The sequence below is a fragment of the Gobio gobio genome (genome assembly GCF_949357685.1).
Source record: "Gobio gobio genome assembly, chromosome: 23".
NCBI lineage: Eukaryota > Metazoa > Chordata > Actinopteri > Cypriniformes > Gobionidae > Gobio > Gobio gobio.
In genome coordinates, this window is record NC_137119.1 from 28,887,950 (window position 1) to 28,908,805 (window position 20,856).

Sequence of the window (20,856 nt, forward strand, 5' to 3'; positions counted from 1 at the left end):
CCAAGCGCTCTTTTGTGACGTGATAATTACGTAACTGTTAATCATCTGTCCATCATCGTATAAAGCCCAATTTGATTGGTTCGAGCATAGTTGCTCCACAACGAATCAGGTCCAGACCGAACTTCCCGACCACAAATGTTGTGGGCGGGGCTATGTTCGGTTGGCATCCAGGCTAATAAAATAAAAACTTTATAAATATATATATATAAAAAAAAACATATTTCCTTCGAGCCGGATTCGAACCAGCGACCTAAGGATTACAGTGTGACCTCTACAGTCCTCCGCTCTACCAACTGAGCTATCGAAGGAAGCCATTCTTCTCGGTCCGATCTCACGGTTTTACAGGGTAAACAAACCCCGAAGATTGGTACTACTTTCTAAATAACAGAATTTTAACTATGATAATCAATTTACTTAAATGTAGATTTATGTAAAATAAGCCCATGAAATGACGCCGTTACTTTTACAATGTGTAATTTCTGGACTAAAAGGGATGTAGATTATATTAAATTATCAACAGATGACTGTCGTTAGAAATAACACATTTACGACGCATCGTTTCATCTAACAAAATTGAAAAGCAAAAATAATGTAACGTTAACCAAACGTTCAACATTAGCCTACAAATAATTTTTAAAGAGATCCACAAATGGTTAGCATATCGGGGAATTAGCTCAAATGGTAGAGCGCTCGCTTAGCATGCGAGAGGTAGCGGGATCGATGCCCGCATTCTCCAAAGCCTTTTTATATACATATATATATATAGCGTTGCCATTATCGTTTTGTTATATTCTCTTACCTGTATTTTATATACGATAAATTGTATGTCTATAACAACGTTTATATTTTGCGTTATTGTTTTTTTTTTTTTTTGGGCACTTGCAGAGGCTACTACTGCATGATGCATTGAATCCGCGAGTTGCATATCTATCGGTATTTTATCTATACCTGTATTTTTTTACGTTTAGTAAGGGATGCAAACAGTCAACAGTATCATTTTCATATATGGGCAAGTAAACATGGCAACCTCTGACGTGCGGCTTTCTAAAAACAGCGCTGACAGATAGTGGGCCTTGGCGTGGGGGAATCTATGGGGGAATGCCAAGCCTCATTATAGAGGGTACAGACAGGCGGTTGGGCAATGGCGAGGGCCTGATTTCACCCCGTGCACAAAAACTGTGACAAATTTAATGTTCTCAATCCACAACAGTCTCATTCTCAACTTCAGTGGAGCCGTTGCTCGTCAAATCAGGATGGACAGCTTGGAGAAGCAGCTTATTTGTCCCATTTGTCTGGAAATGTTCACGAAACCGGTTGTGATTCTTCCTTGTCAACACAATCTTTGCCGGAAATGTGCTAATGACATTTTTCAGGTACAGTTTCAATATATTTTGTTTGCAAACATCATTTATCTCACAAATTGATATCCCAGCTTTTAGAAAGATGATAAATTGTGTGGATGTTTTCATAAATTATTTTAAATATTAACTGTAATTGTATTATACTTTACATTTTATATTATTGTAGTGGATATGGATCATTTACTTATTTTAAAACAGATTGGCTTTTTGGGATGTACCTAACACTGAAAACTAAAACATTTAGATATTTGTAAATAAACAGCCCTCTCTCTCTCTCTCTCTAAAAAAAAAAAGGTGTTTTATTAACCCTCATTCTTCCCTCTGGTCATTTTGACCCGAAACTAATTCTTCTAATAAAAATAAAAAATTGAGAGTTCATCGGAGTGGTTCAAGATCCTAGGACTTTTGTCGCACTTGAACCACCAATGCTTAATTTATTTTTTGGACTAGATTCGGGAGTTTTGTGAAAAAGTAACAAATCCTACCCTCGCGGGTCAATTTGACCCCTATAAGAATGAATGCAATGCGAGGAATGCTTCAGTACACATAACCTAAAAATGCAAACTAAAGATGCAAAAACTTCACCCAAAAAATTATTTTATAATGTCTACATGTGTATCTGAATGCATACGGTAGAAAAACTGACTAAGACAAAGCGGAACAGCTCATTTACTCCATAGAGCATAGACCGTAAAAAAAAAAGAGCTATAAGGCCATCTAGTGGCAAGAGTCATGAGTCTTTTTTCCACAAAAGGTCTGCTAAGACACCCAATGTAAGATATTTTGAGCTTAATTAAATGGGTTATGCATGAAATGCATATGATTTTGAATTAAAGTTGAAAGAATTAGCTTAAATTACTATTTATTATTTGATACATTTTAGTAATTTAAAGGTTAAAAAAAATCATTAAAAAAAAAATTTTTTTTAATGAAATAAAATAAACTTGCAGGACAAAGAAAAAATTAAGTATAATTTTAGGGCTTCGGGTCATTTTGACCCGCAAGGGAAGGATTCGTTACAAAGTGCGAGGGAAGAATGAGGGTTAATTTGCTGTCCTATACACACTCCCCATACAGTCCTCAAATCCATACCTTCCCACCAGAGGAGGCACCGTGACATCAGGTGGCCGTTTCAGGTGTCCATCCTGCAGACATGAAGTTGTGCTGGACCGCCATGGTGTCTACGGTCTACAAAGAAACCTTTTGGTGGAAAACATCATTGACATGTACAAGCAGGAGTACATCAGGTTAGATCTGGGAAATGGACACCTCTGGAAGCTCTAATAGGATGTCCATGTGGTTTAACAAGATCCCTTGTGTAATACGGAATGAAGTAGGTTGAGTCGTTACCGAGTACACAAATAACTCATGACCCTCGAGTCATTTTCCAGTTTCGAATCATAGTTATGACATAAACCCCCTGGTTTCACAGACAATGCTTAGGCCTAGTCTCAGACTAAAACACATGTTTGAGCTGTTTTAACTGAAAGCAACTTGCACTGACATATTTTATAATATATCAGTGCCATTTTTCGTCTCAAGATGCACACCAGTAATGTTTTTTTTTCTAAAGCACATTTATAAAAGCTACTTAAATGTCCTAACTGAACTAATGCCTAATCCTGGTTTTATCTAAGCCCTGTCTGTGAAATCAGGCCAAAAAGTTATAAGTATGAGTGATTAAAAAGTCGATGATTATGATGATTAAAAGTCTAAATTATGAAATAAAAGCAAGTCGAAATTATGCCGTTAAAAAAAAGTTGAAATCAGGATATTCTCATAATTAATTTGGACTTTCTTGTCATAATCATGAATTATTACAGCATGATTTTATTTCTCTTATGTGATGCAAATGGCCTTTCACAGTTACCTCTTTTGTTGAGGTATACTAGGGATGCAACAATACACTTAGTCCAAGGTTCAATACATACCTCGGTTTTTTAACCACGGTTTTCGGTTCGGTTCTGATGGCTTCTCAAAAAACATCAGTTTTTTGCTATTCTATTCTTAGGCGACAGGAAAAGAAAGAGGTTAAAGGAATAGTTCACCCAAAAATGAAAATTAGCCCATGATTTACTCAACCTCAAGTCATCCGAGGCGGATATGACATTCTTCTTTCAGATGAATAAAATCTGATTGGTAACAGCCTATAGTGTCTTATTCAAATTTAATTTATAGTTCAAATTTAAGAATATAAAAGGAAAGCTGAAGCATATCCTATATTTAATAGATATCCTATATTTAATAGATTATGGGAAAATGCCCTTTATAAAAAGGTAAAAATATCACAAATATGCATATTTAAATATGTCAAAGCTGATTGAACACTGGTGAGAATATTGCTTCAGAATAGATTATATTTACAAAAAAAATCCGGACAAGCAATTTTTTTACTCGGACATTATATATATATATATATATATATATATATATATATATATATATATATATATATATATTAGGGATGCAACAATACAGTTAGTCCACGGTTCAATAAATACCTCGGTTTTTAACCACGGTTTTCGGTTCGGTTCGGTTTTTTGCTATTCTTTTCTTAGGCGACAGGAACAGCAAGAGGTTAAGGAGAAAAAAGACTATTTTTTATTTCAATACTCTTTCTTTATTTTACTTAAAATAATTGAAAAACCTTACTTAAACTTTACTTTAAAAAAAAAAAACCTTGTACACATTCCTAGTGTATTGTATAATATAAAACAAATATATATATAAAGATTTACACTGGCAGCTCAGAGCTGTACAGCAGCATTTAAGTATGAAATTGAATGAATAAATGTAAAAATAAAACACTACATAGACTTCACTATAAAATATACATTGATTCTTATTAAAGCTACTGTATTAGTTTTTCAGTCAAGAGCAGTGAGTGATTTTCTCTTTGTCTTTTGTTGTTGTTTTAACATTAAAGGGATAGTTCGTTCAAAAATGAAAATTCTGTCATCGAGAAATGAATACAGGTTTGGAACAATATTAGAGTGAGTAAATAATGATATAATTTTAGAGGTGAACTGTCCCTTTAAGGACAGCATGTTCACTAGGCTGCCTGCTGTCAATGTAAGACCTCCGTGCATCTAATAGACACGCGATTTTACTTTCACTTTAGACATAACCGACTGTGTTTATGTTAACCTTGTGTGTATTTGACAGTATTAGCGCAGTTAGACGACTACTTAGTTCAGTAATCACATGTTTGACAGGCGTTTAGTGCACGCGCTCGGAAAAGCGCATGTTAAAACCGCGCACGCGAATGAACCAGCAAGGCTTTAAAACGCATGCAAAGAATGAACTTTCGTGATTGTGAATATCTATAGTGTTCCGTGAGTATAACTCTACCACTAACGTGTGATGTGAATGTATGTCGCGTTGTTCAGTATTGGGATAGAGAAAAATTATAGAATTTGCAGAAAAATAATTAATTCAATGCAAAACCGAAAAACCGCAATTCACAAGCACGTATTGAACCGTGAATGCCGTACCGAACGGTTCAATATTATATTGAGAATTGTGGCATCCCTAATATATATATAAATATATATATATATATATATATATATATATATAGTATGCCAGTATTTTGACCTTATTCACAGTAAGTTATGGCGCTGGGAATACTAGATCACATTCGTCTGATAAGAGGTAAAAAATTAGAGGTCGACCAATAGTGGATCTTACCGATAACGATAACTAGGTTGGACCGCACTTGCCAATAACCGATTAATCGACCGATAGTTTTTAAAATGGATACTGGATAAAAAAAACATAAGTAAAACAGTGCTGAACTTTATAACAAGAAATAAAAAAACAGCACTGATTCATGAAAATGTGCCAAATTAAAAACATATAAATATGAATCTTAAAATAAGTAGTTCTAACAGAACAAATTCTTCAGAAAATAATTTAAACATTAAATATTACAGGTCAAATTTGTTTCTTTACCTATAACCTAGAAACATGCATGTACATATCATAGGTAACCCTATACAAGTCCCTATGCAACAAGGATGAGGAAGGTAGCTTACATGAACTATATGCATTATGCATACAATTTTACAGCATGTATTAATATGAGCAATATTGTACCTTGATCATTCATGTTAGTTCATAGAGCATTAACCAAGGTTAACAGAAAAAATAAAAATCTCAATTTAATGTTGAAATTAACATACTAACAATGAACAATACTTCCATAGCATTTATTAACCTTAGTTAATGTTACAAATGGAATCTTATTGTAGTGTTACCATTTCATATAAAGCCAAACAGTGAGCTTTTTTAGAAGGCGATTATCTAATAAAAAAACGAATGCGCTTCTGCTTTGTTTATGTTAGTTTCTGTCGGCAGCATGATGATAGTTTGCTTTCTCACATCACTTATTTAATATATACAACATTAGGGTCGGATTTGCGTGTGTTTTTATCACATTGTTTAACTGCTTGAGGTACTGCTAATGTTAGCGTCCTCTCAGCCTCGACGACAAACACACACTGCTGTTCTTTACCTGTTAATGCAGCATCTAGTCAAGAAATTAATTACTTTATAATGATTTGGCAACAAGTACTGTAGTGTTCTGTATTCATACCGTTTCGCTGTCGTGTTTTAAACGCGCATCTGATGTGTCAGCGGGCGCTCTCCTTGCAGCATGTGCTTTTCGTGCAGCGAGCAGCCTCAAGTGTGAATGTAAACACAAGGCGTCAGTGAGTTTTTTTTCCCCGCCTCTAGAGGCCGCTCTCGTGCTTTATAATGGCAGCAGGCCCTTCTCAGAGCTCTTGCACCCTTCTCAGCCGCTCTAGCAACAAACGCATCACGGAAAAACTATCGGTGTGGATTTTTGCCGATAACCGATTGTTCCACCAATCAGCTATCTATCGGTCGACCTCTATAAAAAATAACATAAATACTGTTCGGTTTCTCGCAGAAACCCATCGTTTCGTGTCTTAAGACATCAATGTGTCGCCACGAGCCGCATGGTTTAATAAGGATTCATATGTCTATGTGTTTTTACTCTCATTGGTCTCATACTCTAAAATATGACATGCATTATACTAGAGGTCTTCACGGAGCCCCCGAGACCCGTGGACCCGGGACCCGACCCGGGACCCGTACGGGTTCGGGTCTATATTTTAAATGATCAGCCGGGTCCGGGTCGGGTCCCAATCTATTACTACGGGTCCCGGGTCTGTTTAACATTGTGTGCAATACCCGAGTCGATCCGGACTCGGAGAACACCTGCCCGTGATCAGAGTCAGTCAGCACTGCTTGTGTGTTTTTTGTAACTTGCAACTGTAAAATTAGGATAAGAAAAGTGTGAGCCGGGAAATAAGGTTTAAAAAAAAGAAAGAAGAAAAACACGAGCGATCTCTCTCTCTCTTGCTCGCTCGCCTCACGCGCTCGCTCTCTCTCTCTCTCGCTCGCTCGCTCTCTCTGCAAGCGCACGGTAATAATAATGGTTACCTTCATGAGTGATGTGTGAAAAAAGCTAAAAAAACAACGAATATAAAGAAGTTAAACCCACGGCACCTCTTCTGTCCGGGCATCCTTCATGCATATTGTGGACAAACATGAGAAAAAAGTAAGTGCTGTCTACGTGTGACGCACTGTTGAAGTTTGATTTGAAATTATATTTAAATAATATATTTAAAATCAGCAACAAAATCTCAGTTGAACTGTCACAAATGTTTTCTATGATGCTCAAATTGCGTAAAAAAGCTCATATTTCAGGTTGCTCCAGCCACCGCGCATGTGCGCAGTATCAAGCGCGTGTCATTTCTATGGCAACCCGAGCTTCCGCTGTGATTGACTTTAATAATAATATGAATGAACCGTCTTATTTCTTAAAGTTTTGGTGGTCAGGCTCGCTCACAGAGATTATAGCAAATAAATAATGCGGACGTCAGCGGCCACCGAACGAGCAATCGCTATTATAGTTCAAAAAGGCAAACAGTCAAAGTTATTATGCGAGTTAACTCGAGTCGAAATGCAAATCTGCAAAGACGCATTTGTCATCCGTCACCGTGACATAAAGTGGACTTTTAAAGCTGAAATGATGAGTGAATTAAGCATGCTTGGAATAACAAGAGAGGAATAACATGGATTTAACTTTTTGGCAAGGATGTAATGCATCACAAGTAACGTTACAAGGAAGGGAGACGACGGCTAGGTAAGACAAAAAGTTATATTTTTCATAACTTGTTTATTGACTTGTTAATATAAGTTATTGTGGAATATGTGACAAACGGGTCCAGTCGGGTCTGTGTCTTCACGCCGGGTTCGGTTCCAGCTTTTAAATAATAGACGGGTCCAGGTCGGTTCCGGGTACTACGTTTTTGGCATTTCTCGGATCTTCACGGGTCCGGGTCCAGCTTTTGAAATAATAGACGGTCCGGGTCGGTTCCGTTAAGCACATTACGGGTCTCTTCGGGTTCGGGTATGAATTTTTGGACCCGTGAAGACCTCTACATTATACGACTATCACACTGCAACGGTTGGAGTTAAAAATCTTCATTTGTGTTCTACTGAAGAAACAAAGGCACTTACATCTTGGATGCCCTGGGGGTAAGCAGATAAACATAAACATTTAGTTTTTTGGGTGAACAATCCCTTTAATACTATTTTTTAAACCAATACTCTTGCTTTATTTTACTTAAAAGACTTGAAAAACCTTACTTAAACTTAAAACTTTATTTAAAAAAAAAAAAAACCTTGTAGCCTACACATTCCTAGTGTATTGTATAATATAAAATAAATATATATAAAGATTTAAGCTGGCAGCTCAGAGCTGTACAGCAGCATTTAAGTATGAAATTGAATGAATAAATGTAAAAATAAAACACTACATAGACTTCACTATAAAATATACATTGATTCTTATTAAAGCTACTGTATTCAAGTTTTTCAGTCAAGAGCAGTGAGTGGTTTTGTCTTTTGTTGTTTTATTAACATTAAAGGAATAGTTCACTCAAAAATGAAAATTCTGTCATCGATTACTCGCGCTCAAGTTGTTTTACACCTGAATAAAGTTCTTTCTTCTGTTGGACATAAAATATATTTTGAAGAATGTTGGAAACCAAACAGTTGCTGGTCCCCATTGTAGGAAACTTCAATGGCTACCATCAACTGTCTGGTATTCAACTGTCTGTGTTCAACAGAAGAAATTAATACAGGTTTGGAACAACATTAGAGTGAGTAAATAATGGCATAATTGTATAGTGAACTGTCCCTTAGGACAAGCGACAGCGTGTTCACAAAGCTGCGCTGCTGTCAATTTAAGACCTGCACACATCTAATATTACAGACACACGCCGATTTTACTTTCACTTTGGACATAACCGACTGTTTATGTAAACCTTGTGTGTATTTGACAGTATTAGCGCAGTAAGACTACTTAGTCCAGTAATCACGTGTTTGACAGGCATTTAGTGCTCGCGCTCTGAAAAGCGCATGTTAAAACAGTGCATAAGCACGCAAATTAAATGCTTAACCAGGCTTGTAAAACGCATGTAAATAATGAACTTTCGTGATTGTGAATAACTAGGCTATAGTGTTCCGTGAGTATAACTCTACCACTAACGTGTGATGTGAATGTATGTCGTGTAGTTCAGTATATTGGGATGGAGGCAAATGATAGAATGTGTAAAAAAACACAATTCGGTAAAAAAACGCAATTCAAAGCGCGTATTGAATCGTGAATGCCGTACTGAACGGTTCAATATTATATTGAGAATTGTGGCATCCCTAAGGTATACTGAATTAAAAAAAAATAAAAAATTAAATAAAAATCTAAATTAACTGGTTTCATTCACGTTCAAAAATATTGCTGAATCAACCTAAATATATTAATTTAATAATACAGTGTAATAACCTGAAGAAACTCTCAAAATAAGATCAGACATGCTTTTAAGAATGAAAATGAGGAATTCTGGAAAAATATTAAATTAATTCAGTATAAAAATCATACGATAATTAGTTAACATGAAATAAGAGAGAAAAATACTTCTCTAAGTTAATGCTAATATCAGTTAATGCTAATATCAACATTTACAAATACATTATTAAAATCAAAAGTTGTATTTGTTAACATTAGTTATTGCACTGTGATTTAACATGAACAAAAATGAACCGTTATATTTTTTATTAACTAATGTTAACAACGATGAATAAATACTGGAACAAATGTATTGTTCATTGTTAGTTCATTTTAGTTAATACATTAACTAATGTTAATAAACCTTATTGTAAAGTGTTACCAATCATACATAGAACACATATTTATTATAGAACATTATTATTGCTATCATCTTAAATTATGTTGAGATCTATCTATCACTCAGTACCTTTATATCTATATCCACCTTTTTCTCTTTCCTTAACATTGGCAGAAAAAAATGAACCAGGAAAACATCAATAATAATAACAATAATTACTATTACATTACATTAATTATCACTGTACCTATGCACATTATTGTATCTATGTATCTATATATTTTGTTGTCCCCTTCTTTTTTTCCTCCTTTTCTATCCTTTTTTGTGTGTGTGTGTGTGTGTGTGTGTGTGGATGTCATGGGTTCTTTCCTTTATATTCATCACTGTCATGTTGTTATATTATGTTTTGTGCAATAAAAAAAGAATGAAATTCCCCAAGGTTGAGCTATTAAGTTCTCTACCACCCTGTCACTTTGCATAGCACTTAAGCGTTTCACTTTATGAACTCGAAAAATGCTTGATTTGGATGAGAGGTTTGTCTTTTAAAGCTTTCTAGTTCAGTCTGTGTCTGCAATGCAACAGACAGATTCCCCGGTGTCCATGTGACTCCGGTGTCCAAGACCTGTGACTCAGACAGGTCAGAAGGCTAAGGATGACGGTCAGCTGGCAGGAAACTTATTTTTAGCTGCACCGCTCAGTGTCTCCTAGGCATACTGACACACATCACAGACCTTCAATATGGCCTTGTGAACCTTATAGTTATTTCATTAAGCGTTGATTTGAACTCCTGTCCTCATTTGAAGAAAAGCTGGGAGGTGTCGGACCTTTGAAAAGTGAAAATCTGATTTGTTATATGTTTAACTCTTTCAACCTGACGTGTACCGCCGGCGGAACAAGTGAAAAAAAAATCATAATCAAATTACTAAGCAAACACTGAATTGAAAAACACAAAATAGATATAATTTTAAAGCTTAGAAATGAGTGGTGAGTCCTCCCTCTAAACCGGAGTGTACCACCGGAGGGCGCCACCTAGCACCGAAAAATTAATAATCGTATTTTTCAAAACTGCTGCCTTGATCAACACAAAAAATAGGTGTCATTTGAAAGGTTAGAGTCTGAACTTTACAATGCATGTAGCTAATTTGATTAACTTCTAATTAGTGCTGAGTTATTTTCTGATAAATAAAATGTTTTCATAATTTTTGAAAACGTACAAAAACATCATACAGCTCAGATAGTCATGTGTCATATGTCATTTGAATGGTCTCACAGAATAGAATACAACAAGCATAGTTTTTTTGGGCTTTGACTAAACTTGAGCGAGACCCACATCAAGACAAGCCAGACCCACATCAAGATGTTGGGTCTGGAAACACACCATTGGCAGGGCTTAATCCGAGGCGGGATAAACGGTTGTTTTTTTAATTCCCTCTGCACACACTAGGATAGCGCTACAACCAACCAGAGCAACGAAGAAGGTGAAGCGGAGCTAGTTGATAGATTAAACTTTCGCCTTATCCAGTCGGCAAAACTCTGAACACATCTTCTTTTCTTAAGAATAACTTCAGTGCCGTTCTTTGTTCTTTTCTCGAAGAAAAGCTTAACTCCAAGTCTTCTAGAGTTGCGGCCAAAGCCGATTAGAAAGACCGCTGTTCGCCAGCTTCTTTGTTTACAAGTAGCACGCGGAACCGCGGCAACTCTGCCGACATTATGTTAAGCCCGCCCACCGACTCTATACATGATGTGATTGGCCTGACCAGAGTTTGGTTTTTCCAGCTCGCAAGCCAATGGAGAGTTGCTAGACGACCCTGGCTGTAAATTAGATTTGCTGCCGCTAGGCTGTGTCTAGATTTCTAGGCTATAAAACATCATCAGATCATGGAAAATCTTTATTTATAGCCCATTTTCACGATTAAAAATAGACCAACTGTCACATAAGCCCTATTCGGACAGTAGTTGTTTCACAAGATATTTTCATTATTGACAGGGGCTAGTCAGTGATTGTATTGCCATCTGAATCCAGAAAGTTCTCCCACCACCCGCGTAAAAATCCCCGGCCGAATTACCTACTGTTTTTTGACAAACACCAAGGTCGTGTGGTAATTTAATTGCTGTCCAAATACACATCTCTGAGTTTTCAAGAATATATCACTTTAAAAAAATCGCTGTTTAAATCCTTTTTGACCACTGCAGAGCACCGTACGGTTGCGCTTCGCTGTAATTTGGATGCATTTTAAAGATCTAGACTTTTATTACTGAAATGCTGGCAAGTATTTACAAGAGCAATATATTTCATCACCGCTCAAAAAATAAAAAGAAGAAAAGCTCGTAAACATTTGAAATGGGCCGTTATTACGGCAGCAATTATATATGTTAAAATAACCGAGTAGCATTATGTTTACCTCATGTAAATAAGAGGCTGTATTAACCTATTTCCGCTCAATATATTCTGAGATAAAATACAAGACAGAAAACCATTTTAACTATAATGTGCATCTTCCTATTTTTAAACAGATTTAAATATTTAAATAATAATTAGGTAATTAGATATTATTTTCCTATTATTAAATTATTATTATACCAAGCATATGACATTTTATTTACAGCACACAATCATGTTATTGACCACGTGAGCAGCACATTCCCAAGTGCGCAGGATCACAAAACTCGCTCCTCCACCGTGAATAAATCACCATCCGAATGCACAAGTTTTATCACTGAGGTGGCATGCAAATGTATTTTTACGGACTTCCACATGAGAAACATTTACCGTCCGAATAGGGCTTTAGAGCTAAAGATATTCCTCATGGAAACCGGAAACACTTGTTTGGACAGGTTTTTGGACTCTCGGCTAAACAAAAAGGCCACCTTGGTTCCAAATGCTATAACTTTTGATTACTTTATGCTATCGCCACAAAACTTGATCTAGATGCAGCTCACATGTAGGGGAATCTACCTTATTTCCTTCATGAGTTATTGCATGTCAAATAAGAAAGATACCGTTTGTAAAATGTACAGTTTCTCAGCATGAGAATGTCCAAATGTAATACATTTTTTTCAACAAAAAAAAATGTAATTTAAAAATGTTAAATGTTTGACTCTCCTTGCTAGTTTTGGAGTTATGAGTATTTACTTTTCTGTCAACAAAAATGCCTTCAGGGCTTAAAGGGTTAACCTCATACTTATGGATCTGTTATCCTCCACAGCAGCAGACCTTCTCCTGAGAGGAAGGATGACCAGCCGATGTGTGAGGTCCATGAGGACGAGAAAATCAACATATACTGCCTGACCTGCAGCGTCCCCACTTGTTCTATGTGTAAAGTGTTCGGCTCCCATAAGGACTGCGAAGTGGCCCCTTTAACCAGTATTTACCAGACGCAAAAGGTAAAAAATCGATCTCTTTCGGGGCATATTAATATTTATGATTGTCTGCATAAGTACGCCAGAGTTTGCGTCAGCATGTATGCGTTTGTCTGCACAGCATATATTTTTACAGTGTGTGTGTGTTAATATGCTTACCCACGTCCTCATCTCCAGACAGAGCTCACGGATGGAATAGCAATGATGGTGGGCAATAATGACAGAATCCAAGGCATCATCAGTCAGTTGGAGGAGACCTGCAGAACCATAGAGGTTAGTCACCCTGTGTGGGGGCTTCTCCCTCCCCAAAGCCTGGCATAAGAACAGGATTATTGATGAGGAACGTCACAACGCTTCCTCTGACAAAAGATACACACGCTCTGGCATGGACGAGCCAGGCGGGCAGGAAGCTGGAATCTCTCCAGACCTCACAGTTGCGTTCACAGAGGATCCATGATTGACAAGAAGGCAGAAATGAGCTGTCTCTGTTGAGCATATGGCTCCTCTGACAGAAAGTCATTGTGAGCAAGGTTGAGGGTTAGATGCGGTCGATGGAAAGAAACAGGTAGTCAAACTATTGATTTAGAGAGTGAACGTTTCAAACTTTAATCTTTAAAAAACCTTGATGATCCATAGCTACATTGCAGGTGTGTTCCAATCCCCCAATAGTATCTATGAAGTGGCGTTCTTTAGTAAAATTATATGCACAGGTTATGCTAAACATACATTATATACATCACCGCTCAAAAGTTTGTGGTCGGTAAGTCTCTCATGCTCACCAAGGATGCATTTATTTGAAAAAAAAGTTATATCGTTAAATGTTATTACTGTTTTCTATTTTAATTTTTTTTTTTTTATGAAATTTATTCTTTTGCTGTCAAAGCTGAATTTTTAGCATCATTACTCCAGTTTTCAGTGTCACATGATCCTTCAGAAATCATTCTAATATGCTGATTTGGTGCTTAAGAAACATTTCTTATTATTATCATCATCAGTGTTGAAAACAGTTGTGCTGATTAATATTTTAGTGGAAAATATGATACTTTTTTCAGGATTCTTTCATGTATAGAAAGTTCAAATGAAGTGTCACTTAGCATAACTTTTATGTTGATTAAAAGTATTAAGTATTTCTTTTAAAAAACACTCTAAAAACGGTAGCGTATATAATATAAATATATATTGTACATATATAAATATGAATGTATTGTGATTCATATGTACCTGTATGTCATTCTGTACATTTACAGGAAAATGGCAGGCGACAGAAGTCCAATGTGTGTGAAAAGTTTGACCACCTGTATGCCATCCTGGAGGACAGGAAGAGAGAGATGAACCTGAAAGTGAACGCTGAACAGGAAGAGAAACTGAATTACATACGTGGCCTTACAAGGAAGTATGGAGATCATCTGGAGACCATGACCAAAATCATGGAGACAGGAATCCAGAGACTGGAAGAACCTGAGATGGCTGTTTTCTTACAGGTCCTTTAAGATAGATTATAGAAACAGGGTTACCACAATAATGGAAAACTTTTTTTGTTGATATTTTAGAATATATATTTTAAAAAAATAGTGCTGTCAAGGTTAACGCATTCGATTAACCACCCCCCAGTTTTTAAACAATTCAAGCGCAACAAGACAATAAGAGAACACGCTACATAGCGCGCCAGTTCTCTTTCGCACTTGAGCGAACAATAACACACTCAATTATGCCAAAATGTGCGTTTTGTCGAGTATCCTCATAAGAGCACACTTAAATGAGTTAAAGTCTTAAATGAACGTAAAAGTTGTGAGAAAATGAGCAGCAGAGGCAGGTCTTAAAGTGACCACAGCCACTTAATGCTGCCTTCACGTGCTCTCGGAATTATCATAAATACGAGTTTCCTGGGGAAAAATTGCACATGAACGCCCTCTGATTTACCACTGAGAAGTTCAATAATAATTGTGATACCCAAATTCCTGAGGCGTGCCATAAACTTTAAACATAGTGGGCGGAGAACTACTGCTGTGACAGGTATGATTTATATATATTAGTGGTGGGCCGTTATCGGCGTTTACGTGAGACTCTTATCGGGCGATTAAAAAATATAACGCTGTTAATCTATTCTCAAAGTTGGGTCTGGAGCTGGGTCTATACTACGCAAGCTATGATGACTTTCACATTGATATTTTAGCGCGTACGTATACCTAGCCGAATTGCACTGTAGGGGCGAGAGAACGAGTCTTCGAACCTGTGTGTATGCCTAACTTACTAGTGTTGTCAAAAATATAGATATTTCGATATGTATCGATACTGAAATATCTGAAACGATACGATACTCATTTTCTACAGTATAGATATATCAGCTGCACTCTCCTCTCCATGCGTGCGTCAGGTCTTAAAGGGACAGAAGTTATTTATTATTCAAACTACAAAAAGACAAACAATCACTTACGCGCACACATATTCTGAATGCCTTCGGCAGAATTCAAATGAGCCATTTTAATCTAGATTAATCTAGATTAATTCCAAGATTATAGTGAGATGAATCTTGATTAAAAAAATAATCTATGCCCACCACTAATATTATATATTTATATATTTATATATATATGCAGTCCATTTGTCTTGTTTGATTATTAATGTAGTGCATAATTACATATACGAGTAATCATTTGAAGCATATTGTATATTTTATACACAGTGAAAATAGCCTGCATTTAAACAAAATTACAGAATCGGCAGAAAGCAGACTATCTGATAGCATCGTAAATGTTTATACCGGTAGTTGTCAGTGCATGTGACACTACATATAATGTTGGCTTTAATAAGATTTTCCCAATAAATAGGCAAGAATAAACCTGGTGTCCTCCATGATTCCTGTTCATTCCGACAACAAAGCACTTGAATGCAACAAGCTCGTAATCATGACTTCTGAAGTGGCAATTATGAATCAATAAGCATAATTCATAATAATTCTCTCTGTCATTAATGTTAATCAAAGAAGGTCAAAGGTAACAGAGAATTACTCACTGCTCTTGACTAAAGAACTTTTGTAGCTTTAATAAGGATTCATCTATATTGAATTTATCAATAACTTTTTGATAACTTTATTCAATTTCTGTATATAGGGCCACAGGTAAATATGACAATTATTATGGGTTTATGTGAGGATTGTTTTAAGTTTGCTTAAAAGTTGTTATATTTTTGAAGCCTAATAAATGTTAAATGAGCTTTAAATTGTGTGGTAATGGTGAATGGCTATAATTAACGTTCAAAATTGGGTGTGGAAATAATTTTCATAGAGACATCAGTAGCTGTATTAGTATCAGTTATACTGGCCTTCATTCATAAAAAGATGCCATTAAACAAGTATTTAAAATATACTGTCTATGTTTTTTCTACATTAATTTGAAGATTAACTGTGAAATTATTACATTATAAAATATATAAAAAATGTATTATAAGTGTTTTTAATCGTGATTAATCTACTTAATTTGTTAATCGATTGACAGCACTAAAAAAGCCTAATTTTAAAAAAAAACCTTCCCCTAAACTTGTGTGAAAGGGGATTTATTGGAGACATTCAAACACTATTAAACATAATTATTTAAATCCATGAATTCAAACGATTGGCACGAAAATCTATGCCAGCAATGAACAAGATGATGAAAATTGATGAGTGGGAACCCTGTAGACATTCAATATATTTTATACATACTTTTTATATTATCTTGTCGTAAAATAAATCTCTTTCTCTCTCATGCATGCCATTCAGAATTCCAAACCCCTCTTTCAAAAGTAAGTGTTGATCCTTTTTTGCAACATTAATGAGTATTTTACATTTCGTACATACCCTGAATTGATTTCTTGTTTGCTAGAATTGCAGAAGCATCGAATACCTCACACCTGGAGAGAGTGGAGCGCGGCTATGAGAACATGGATCTTTACTCTGTGAGCTTCAAGAGAGAGCGCAGGGCCCTACGCAATATCGACTTTGCCAGAGGTACGGCTCACCTAAAATGCTCATTAACTTTTGACTATCAACGTGTGGCTTTAAATCAAGTTAGCTTGTTGAACTGATTACTGCACGAAAATAGCGTTTCCATGTGCCATTCAGAAGCATGTTTTTCAATGGGCAACCAGTTCAAAAGCCAGCCTGGATTTTCAGTATATTAATCAGATTTGTCAGCCGATCTTATACAAAATCCACCAGGAATGTGGTGCTAAAAAATGTCAGTCCTGTATATGATTGTCAGTAGGGGGTTGATGGTATCTTCACACTCGAGAATGGGTTGAGAAAATGGAACTTTTCCATTTTACACTGTTAGAGCGTGTTTTTGCGTTTGAAAAAGATCTCGAGCGCCGCATTTTTAGAACACTGTATGTGAGAGACGCCGCAAAAGATGGTCAAAAACGTCCGTGTTTACTTGGAAAACGACATAAATAGAGCATGTTTACGCCGAAAAATGAAGGAAAAGCAGCACAGTGGAATGCAAAAACGTGTTCTGTGATTGACCCCTTAAACTCTCATCTTTTGCAGATGATGATGATGAAGAGGAGGAGGACGAGGATGATGTGGGCATCGATGTGGACGGCCGGGCAGGACAGACAGCCTCGGGAGAAGCGGACTCACTGGGCCAGTCGAACGAAACCCTACCGCTCCTTCTGCCCCCACAAACCCTGAGCACACACAGTCCCGCCACATCGTCCTAACTTCACAAAGTGCACATGCCAACACAAATATTGATCTATTGTTCTTTTTCACAGCAATAAGGACACCTACAGCTGTAATACAGACCAGTGGATTTCAGATTGCTTTAGAGAAGTCAGTACATGACTAAATATAAATGTAGATGACTTAAACCCTTCCAAGATTTGTGGTGTTGTTTACTGCGTAGGGAGTGTTCACATGGTTTGATTGCAGTTGGCACAGCAGTGGTAATTTGAGTTATGAATGATATGATTTGCTATAAATGTTCTGGATTTCATATTTATAAACGTCAACGGCAAATAAAAGGTTACCCTTATGTAGTGTGATCATTCGTAACCTATTTAATTTAAACCAAGTCAGTTCAGTTTGGACTGAAAGCATTGGTTTATCACATACAGTAGATGCCTAATCTCCTTGGAGGAACAAGGTGTGGAAGTAATCTCCACATCTCATTGCTCACAGGATTGTCTTCCCCTGGTTTTGTAGGCGACGAGTAAACAAGTGTTGTTCGCACATCTCGGTGGTCGAGCTGAAATAACGATGCCAGGACATTGCGCAATCCATATATTCTGGCCCAGTGGAGGGTGATTGGTGACAGGATGTGCATCTGTGGCTGGATTCACACAGAGAGCGGCTACAACGAACTTAATGAGGTCCGGGGAGCACAATCCCAAAACAACATGTGTGGCAAAAGGTTTAAGCGAACTGAAATGTTCACATTGAACACAACGTTATTGATCGATTTAGATGTGCTTGAACCGTAACATTTTGTACATGGTTCAGTGAAACTCTACACCCGTGAGTTCCAGTTGCTGCATAGATAGAATGAGTCACCCCACGTCAGTTATTTGTTTTGGTGTGAAACATTTCCGTCGGCACCAGTGTTTATACTGCACTTTAATCAGTTGTCTTTTTCATAATATGCAAGGCTACTGTTTTTTTTTTTTTGTCCAGTTCCATTTTGCCCAAATAAAGTGAATTTTCTTTTTGGAGACGTGCTGCCAAGTCCAGAAAGAATTCAATATGTCCTAATGTAATGAAAAATTACATTAGTGTCATTAAGCGTATATTGATTTAATAATTCAGTGTGTGTGTGTTTATGACTTGAGCTCTATTACTAGGTTTAATTCTCTAAAGGTGGTAAAATGTACCTTATGGTGTTTAATTACCCTTTTAATTGTAAGTGAAATTATTATGGATAAATCTGAAGGAAGAATTGTTCTCACCTGGTTAAGCCAATTTGCAACATTCATTGATCCATAATGCCATGATAAGTTATATTGACAACATGTTATGACTGTATTGTATGTACTGGTTGTGATGTATTTTCTCTTTAATTATTTAATCCTTTTTTCCATGTCAATAATCTAGACAAGAGGTGTCAAACTGGCTTTCAAATTTTTATTGAAAAATATAAATATAAGACATTCTCTTGCACAACAAAAATTAATGGTTGCTCACTAGTTTATTAACAAACTTAAACAATGTACTGTATGTTACAATGAAACTCAAGTCTGTCAGATAAATAATGCAGTACTGGAAAATGTTTTTTTTTTTTTTTTTTTAAAGAAACCCAAACGTTTTCTTCATCGACAGTTTTGAATGATCACTTATACAATAACATTGATGGAGAGTGACGACAGTTTCGCGCTTCTGAACACTTTGATTCATATACACCTACTGTACTCTATTCGCCTTCATTGAAATATCTACAAATAAATAAGTCACCGGTATAAATAGATCATGATGGAAAAGCAGCACTATGGTACAGAATATTCATGTTTGTGCTAAATGTAAAAATATCTTTGGCTGATGGGTTTGCTCGTGGTTACTTCCCGAATATTTCCATCATTTTGCGGTTGCTGTGAGCTTGCTGGGCCATTTGCTCGGCTCTGGCCATCTCCAGTACTTCTCGTAGCAGATGGAAGGTCAGATCCAGGGAAATCGGTGGCTCCTCCGACCTGCGCTCTCTCTCCATTGAGTCGAGCGCCCGGAGCGCGTAATTGCCATCCAAGCGGCCGATGTTTCCAACTTTCCCCTCCAACAGACGCTGCGTTAACTGGAGCTGCAGTGCTCTTTTGGAGTACTGGGATGTCTCGGAGAAGCTGTCGGCTGGGGATCGGAGGGAATTCTGGTTTCTGTTACCGAGCCGGATGAAGTACTCCTCCCCCAAGCGCGCCAAAACCGGCTGGGATTGTCGCTCTCCATCGGGGTCCGTGGCTGGCTGGTTGGAGCTGCTGTCGACGGCTCTACATTCATACGGTGGTGGAAAGGCAACGAGCAGAGCCACGGTGGTGACGAGAAAATTGAGCTTCATGTCAAAAAGTGGCGAGGAGAATCTGTGGGAGAAGTGAGTCAATTATGCGCACGATTTCAACTTCTCAGAAACTGTTTTGCGCACTCTGGGACAAAGCTCAATTCATGACAGATGCATTTAAAAAAAAGCGTTCTTACTGAACATTTGCATTGCACAACTGTATATTTGGAAGTCCACTTGGGCATTTACGCGCGCCTTAAAGTTGGATAGACGGGTGCCTCATTGTGCGCAAAACACGAGGACGCATCCATAGCAATACAAACTGACTATAATCAAGATTACCAGTGTAACATGTTATCAGCTAAGGTTTAGGCTACCTCAATATGAGCTGTCTAATTCTAGATAAGATGTTGCGTACCTGTGCGTAATTGGTATATCCTTGGATGGTTTTTGAACTTTGCGAGGTGCGTCTCTCTTCCAGTTGTTGCCTATCAAGTTACTTTTAGGACTTCTTCAAAGGAAGGCTGGAGTTTGCATTTATATAGGCACGGTCAGCGACAAGTGTCACGCATTTAGTAGCTCGCGTCTGCGCAGAGGAGAGAGAGCGGACTTGAATGAACGTAAGTGAACAGTTTTCGGTTTGAATGAGTCATCGAGGTGTGTGTATGTGTGTCATTGAGAGTGTATGTGTATGAAAGAAGACGCATACAAAACCAAGAGTATTTCAGGATAATTTATTTTGATCTTTTTTCCTCTTTAATGAATATGTAAGACCGTGTGCTCTAAATATTTTGCATGTTTTATACCTCGAAAAAATATGTATAAAATGCACGGTGCGGATTTATGAGGCTCCATAATTACGACTTGAACCCCCAAAGAAAGTCAAAACAAAAGTTTGAGATGAGTGTCTTTAATGTACTTTATTTAACACAAGTTCCCTAAAAGTTAGATTTCAAGTTAATCAGA

The 20,856-nt window shown here is 37.0% G+C and overlaps 2 protein-coding genes across 3 annotated transcripts; one reads left to right on the forward strand and one right to left on the reverse strand.

Annotated features, from left to right (window-relative positions):
- Positions 1-683: 683 nt before the first annotated feature.
- Positions 684-18,625, forward strand: trim55b (tripartite motif containing 55b). 2 transcript variants are annotated; one of them, XM_079806891.1, is made up of 8 exons: positions 684-1,373; positions 2,439-2,608; positions 12,787-12,964; positions 13,118-13,213; positions 14,188-14,421; positions 16,698-16,720; positions 16,801-16,925; positions 17,463-18,625. In XM_079806891.1, the coding sequence occupies exons 1-8, from the start codon at positions 1,191-1,193 to the stop codon at positions 17,633-17,635; spliced, it is 1,182 nt and encodes a 393-aa protein (XP_079663017.1). In that variant the 5' UTR covers positions 684-1,190; the 3' UTR covers positions 17,636-18,625. The 2 variants fall into 2 exon arrangements, with proteins under 2 accessions (XP_079663017.1, XP_079663016.1); XM_079806890.1 differs by having other exon boundaries at positions 1,084-1,373; positions 12,790-12,964.
- Positions 18,626-19,021: 396 nt separating this feature from the next.
- crhb (corticotropin releasing hormone b) lies at positions 19,022-20,399 on the reverse strand. Its single transcript, XM_079806892.1, has 2 exons — positions 20,309-20,399; positions 19,022-19,972 (listed from the first exon to the last, which is right to left on the reverse strand). The coding sequence occupies exon 2, from the start codon at positions 19,948-19,950 to the stop codon at positions 19,462-19,464; it is 489 nt and encodes a 162-aa protein (XP_079663018.1). The 5' UTR covers positions 19,951-19,972; positions 20,309-20,399; the 3' UTR covers positions 19,022-19,461.
- Between the last annotated feature and the right edge of the window lie 457 nt (positions 20,400-20,856).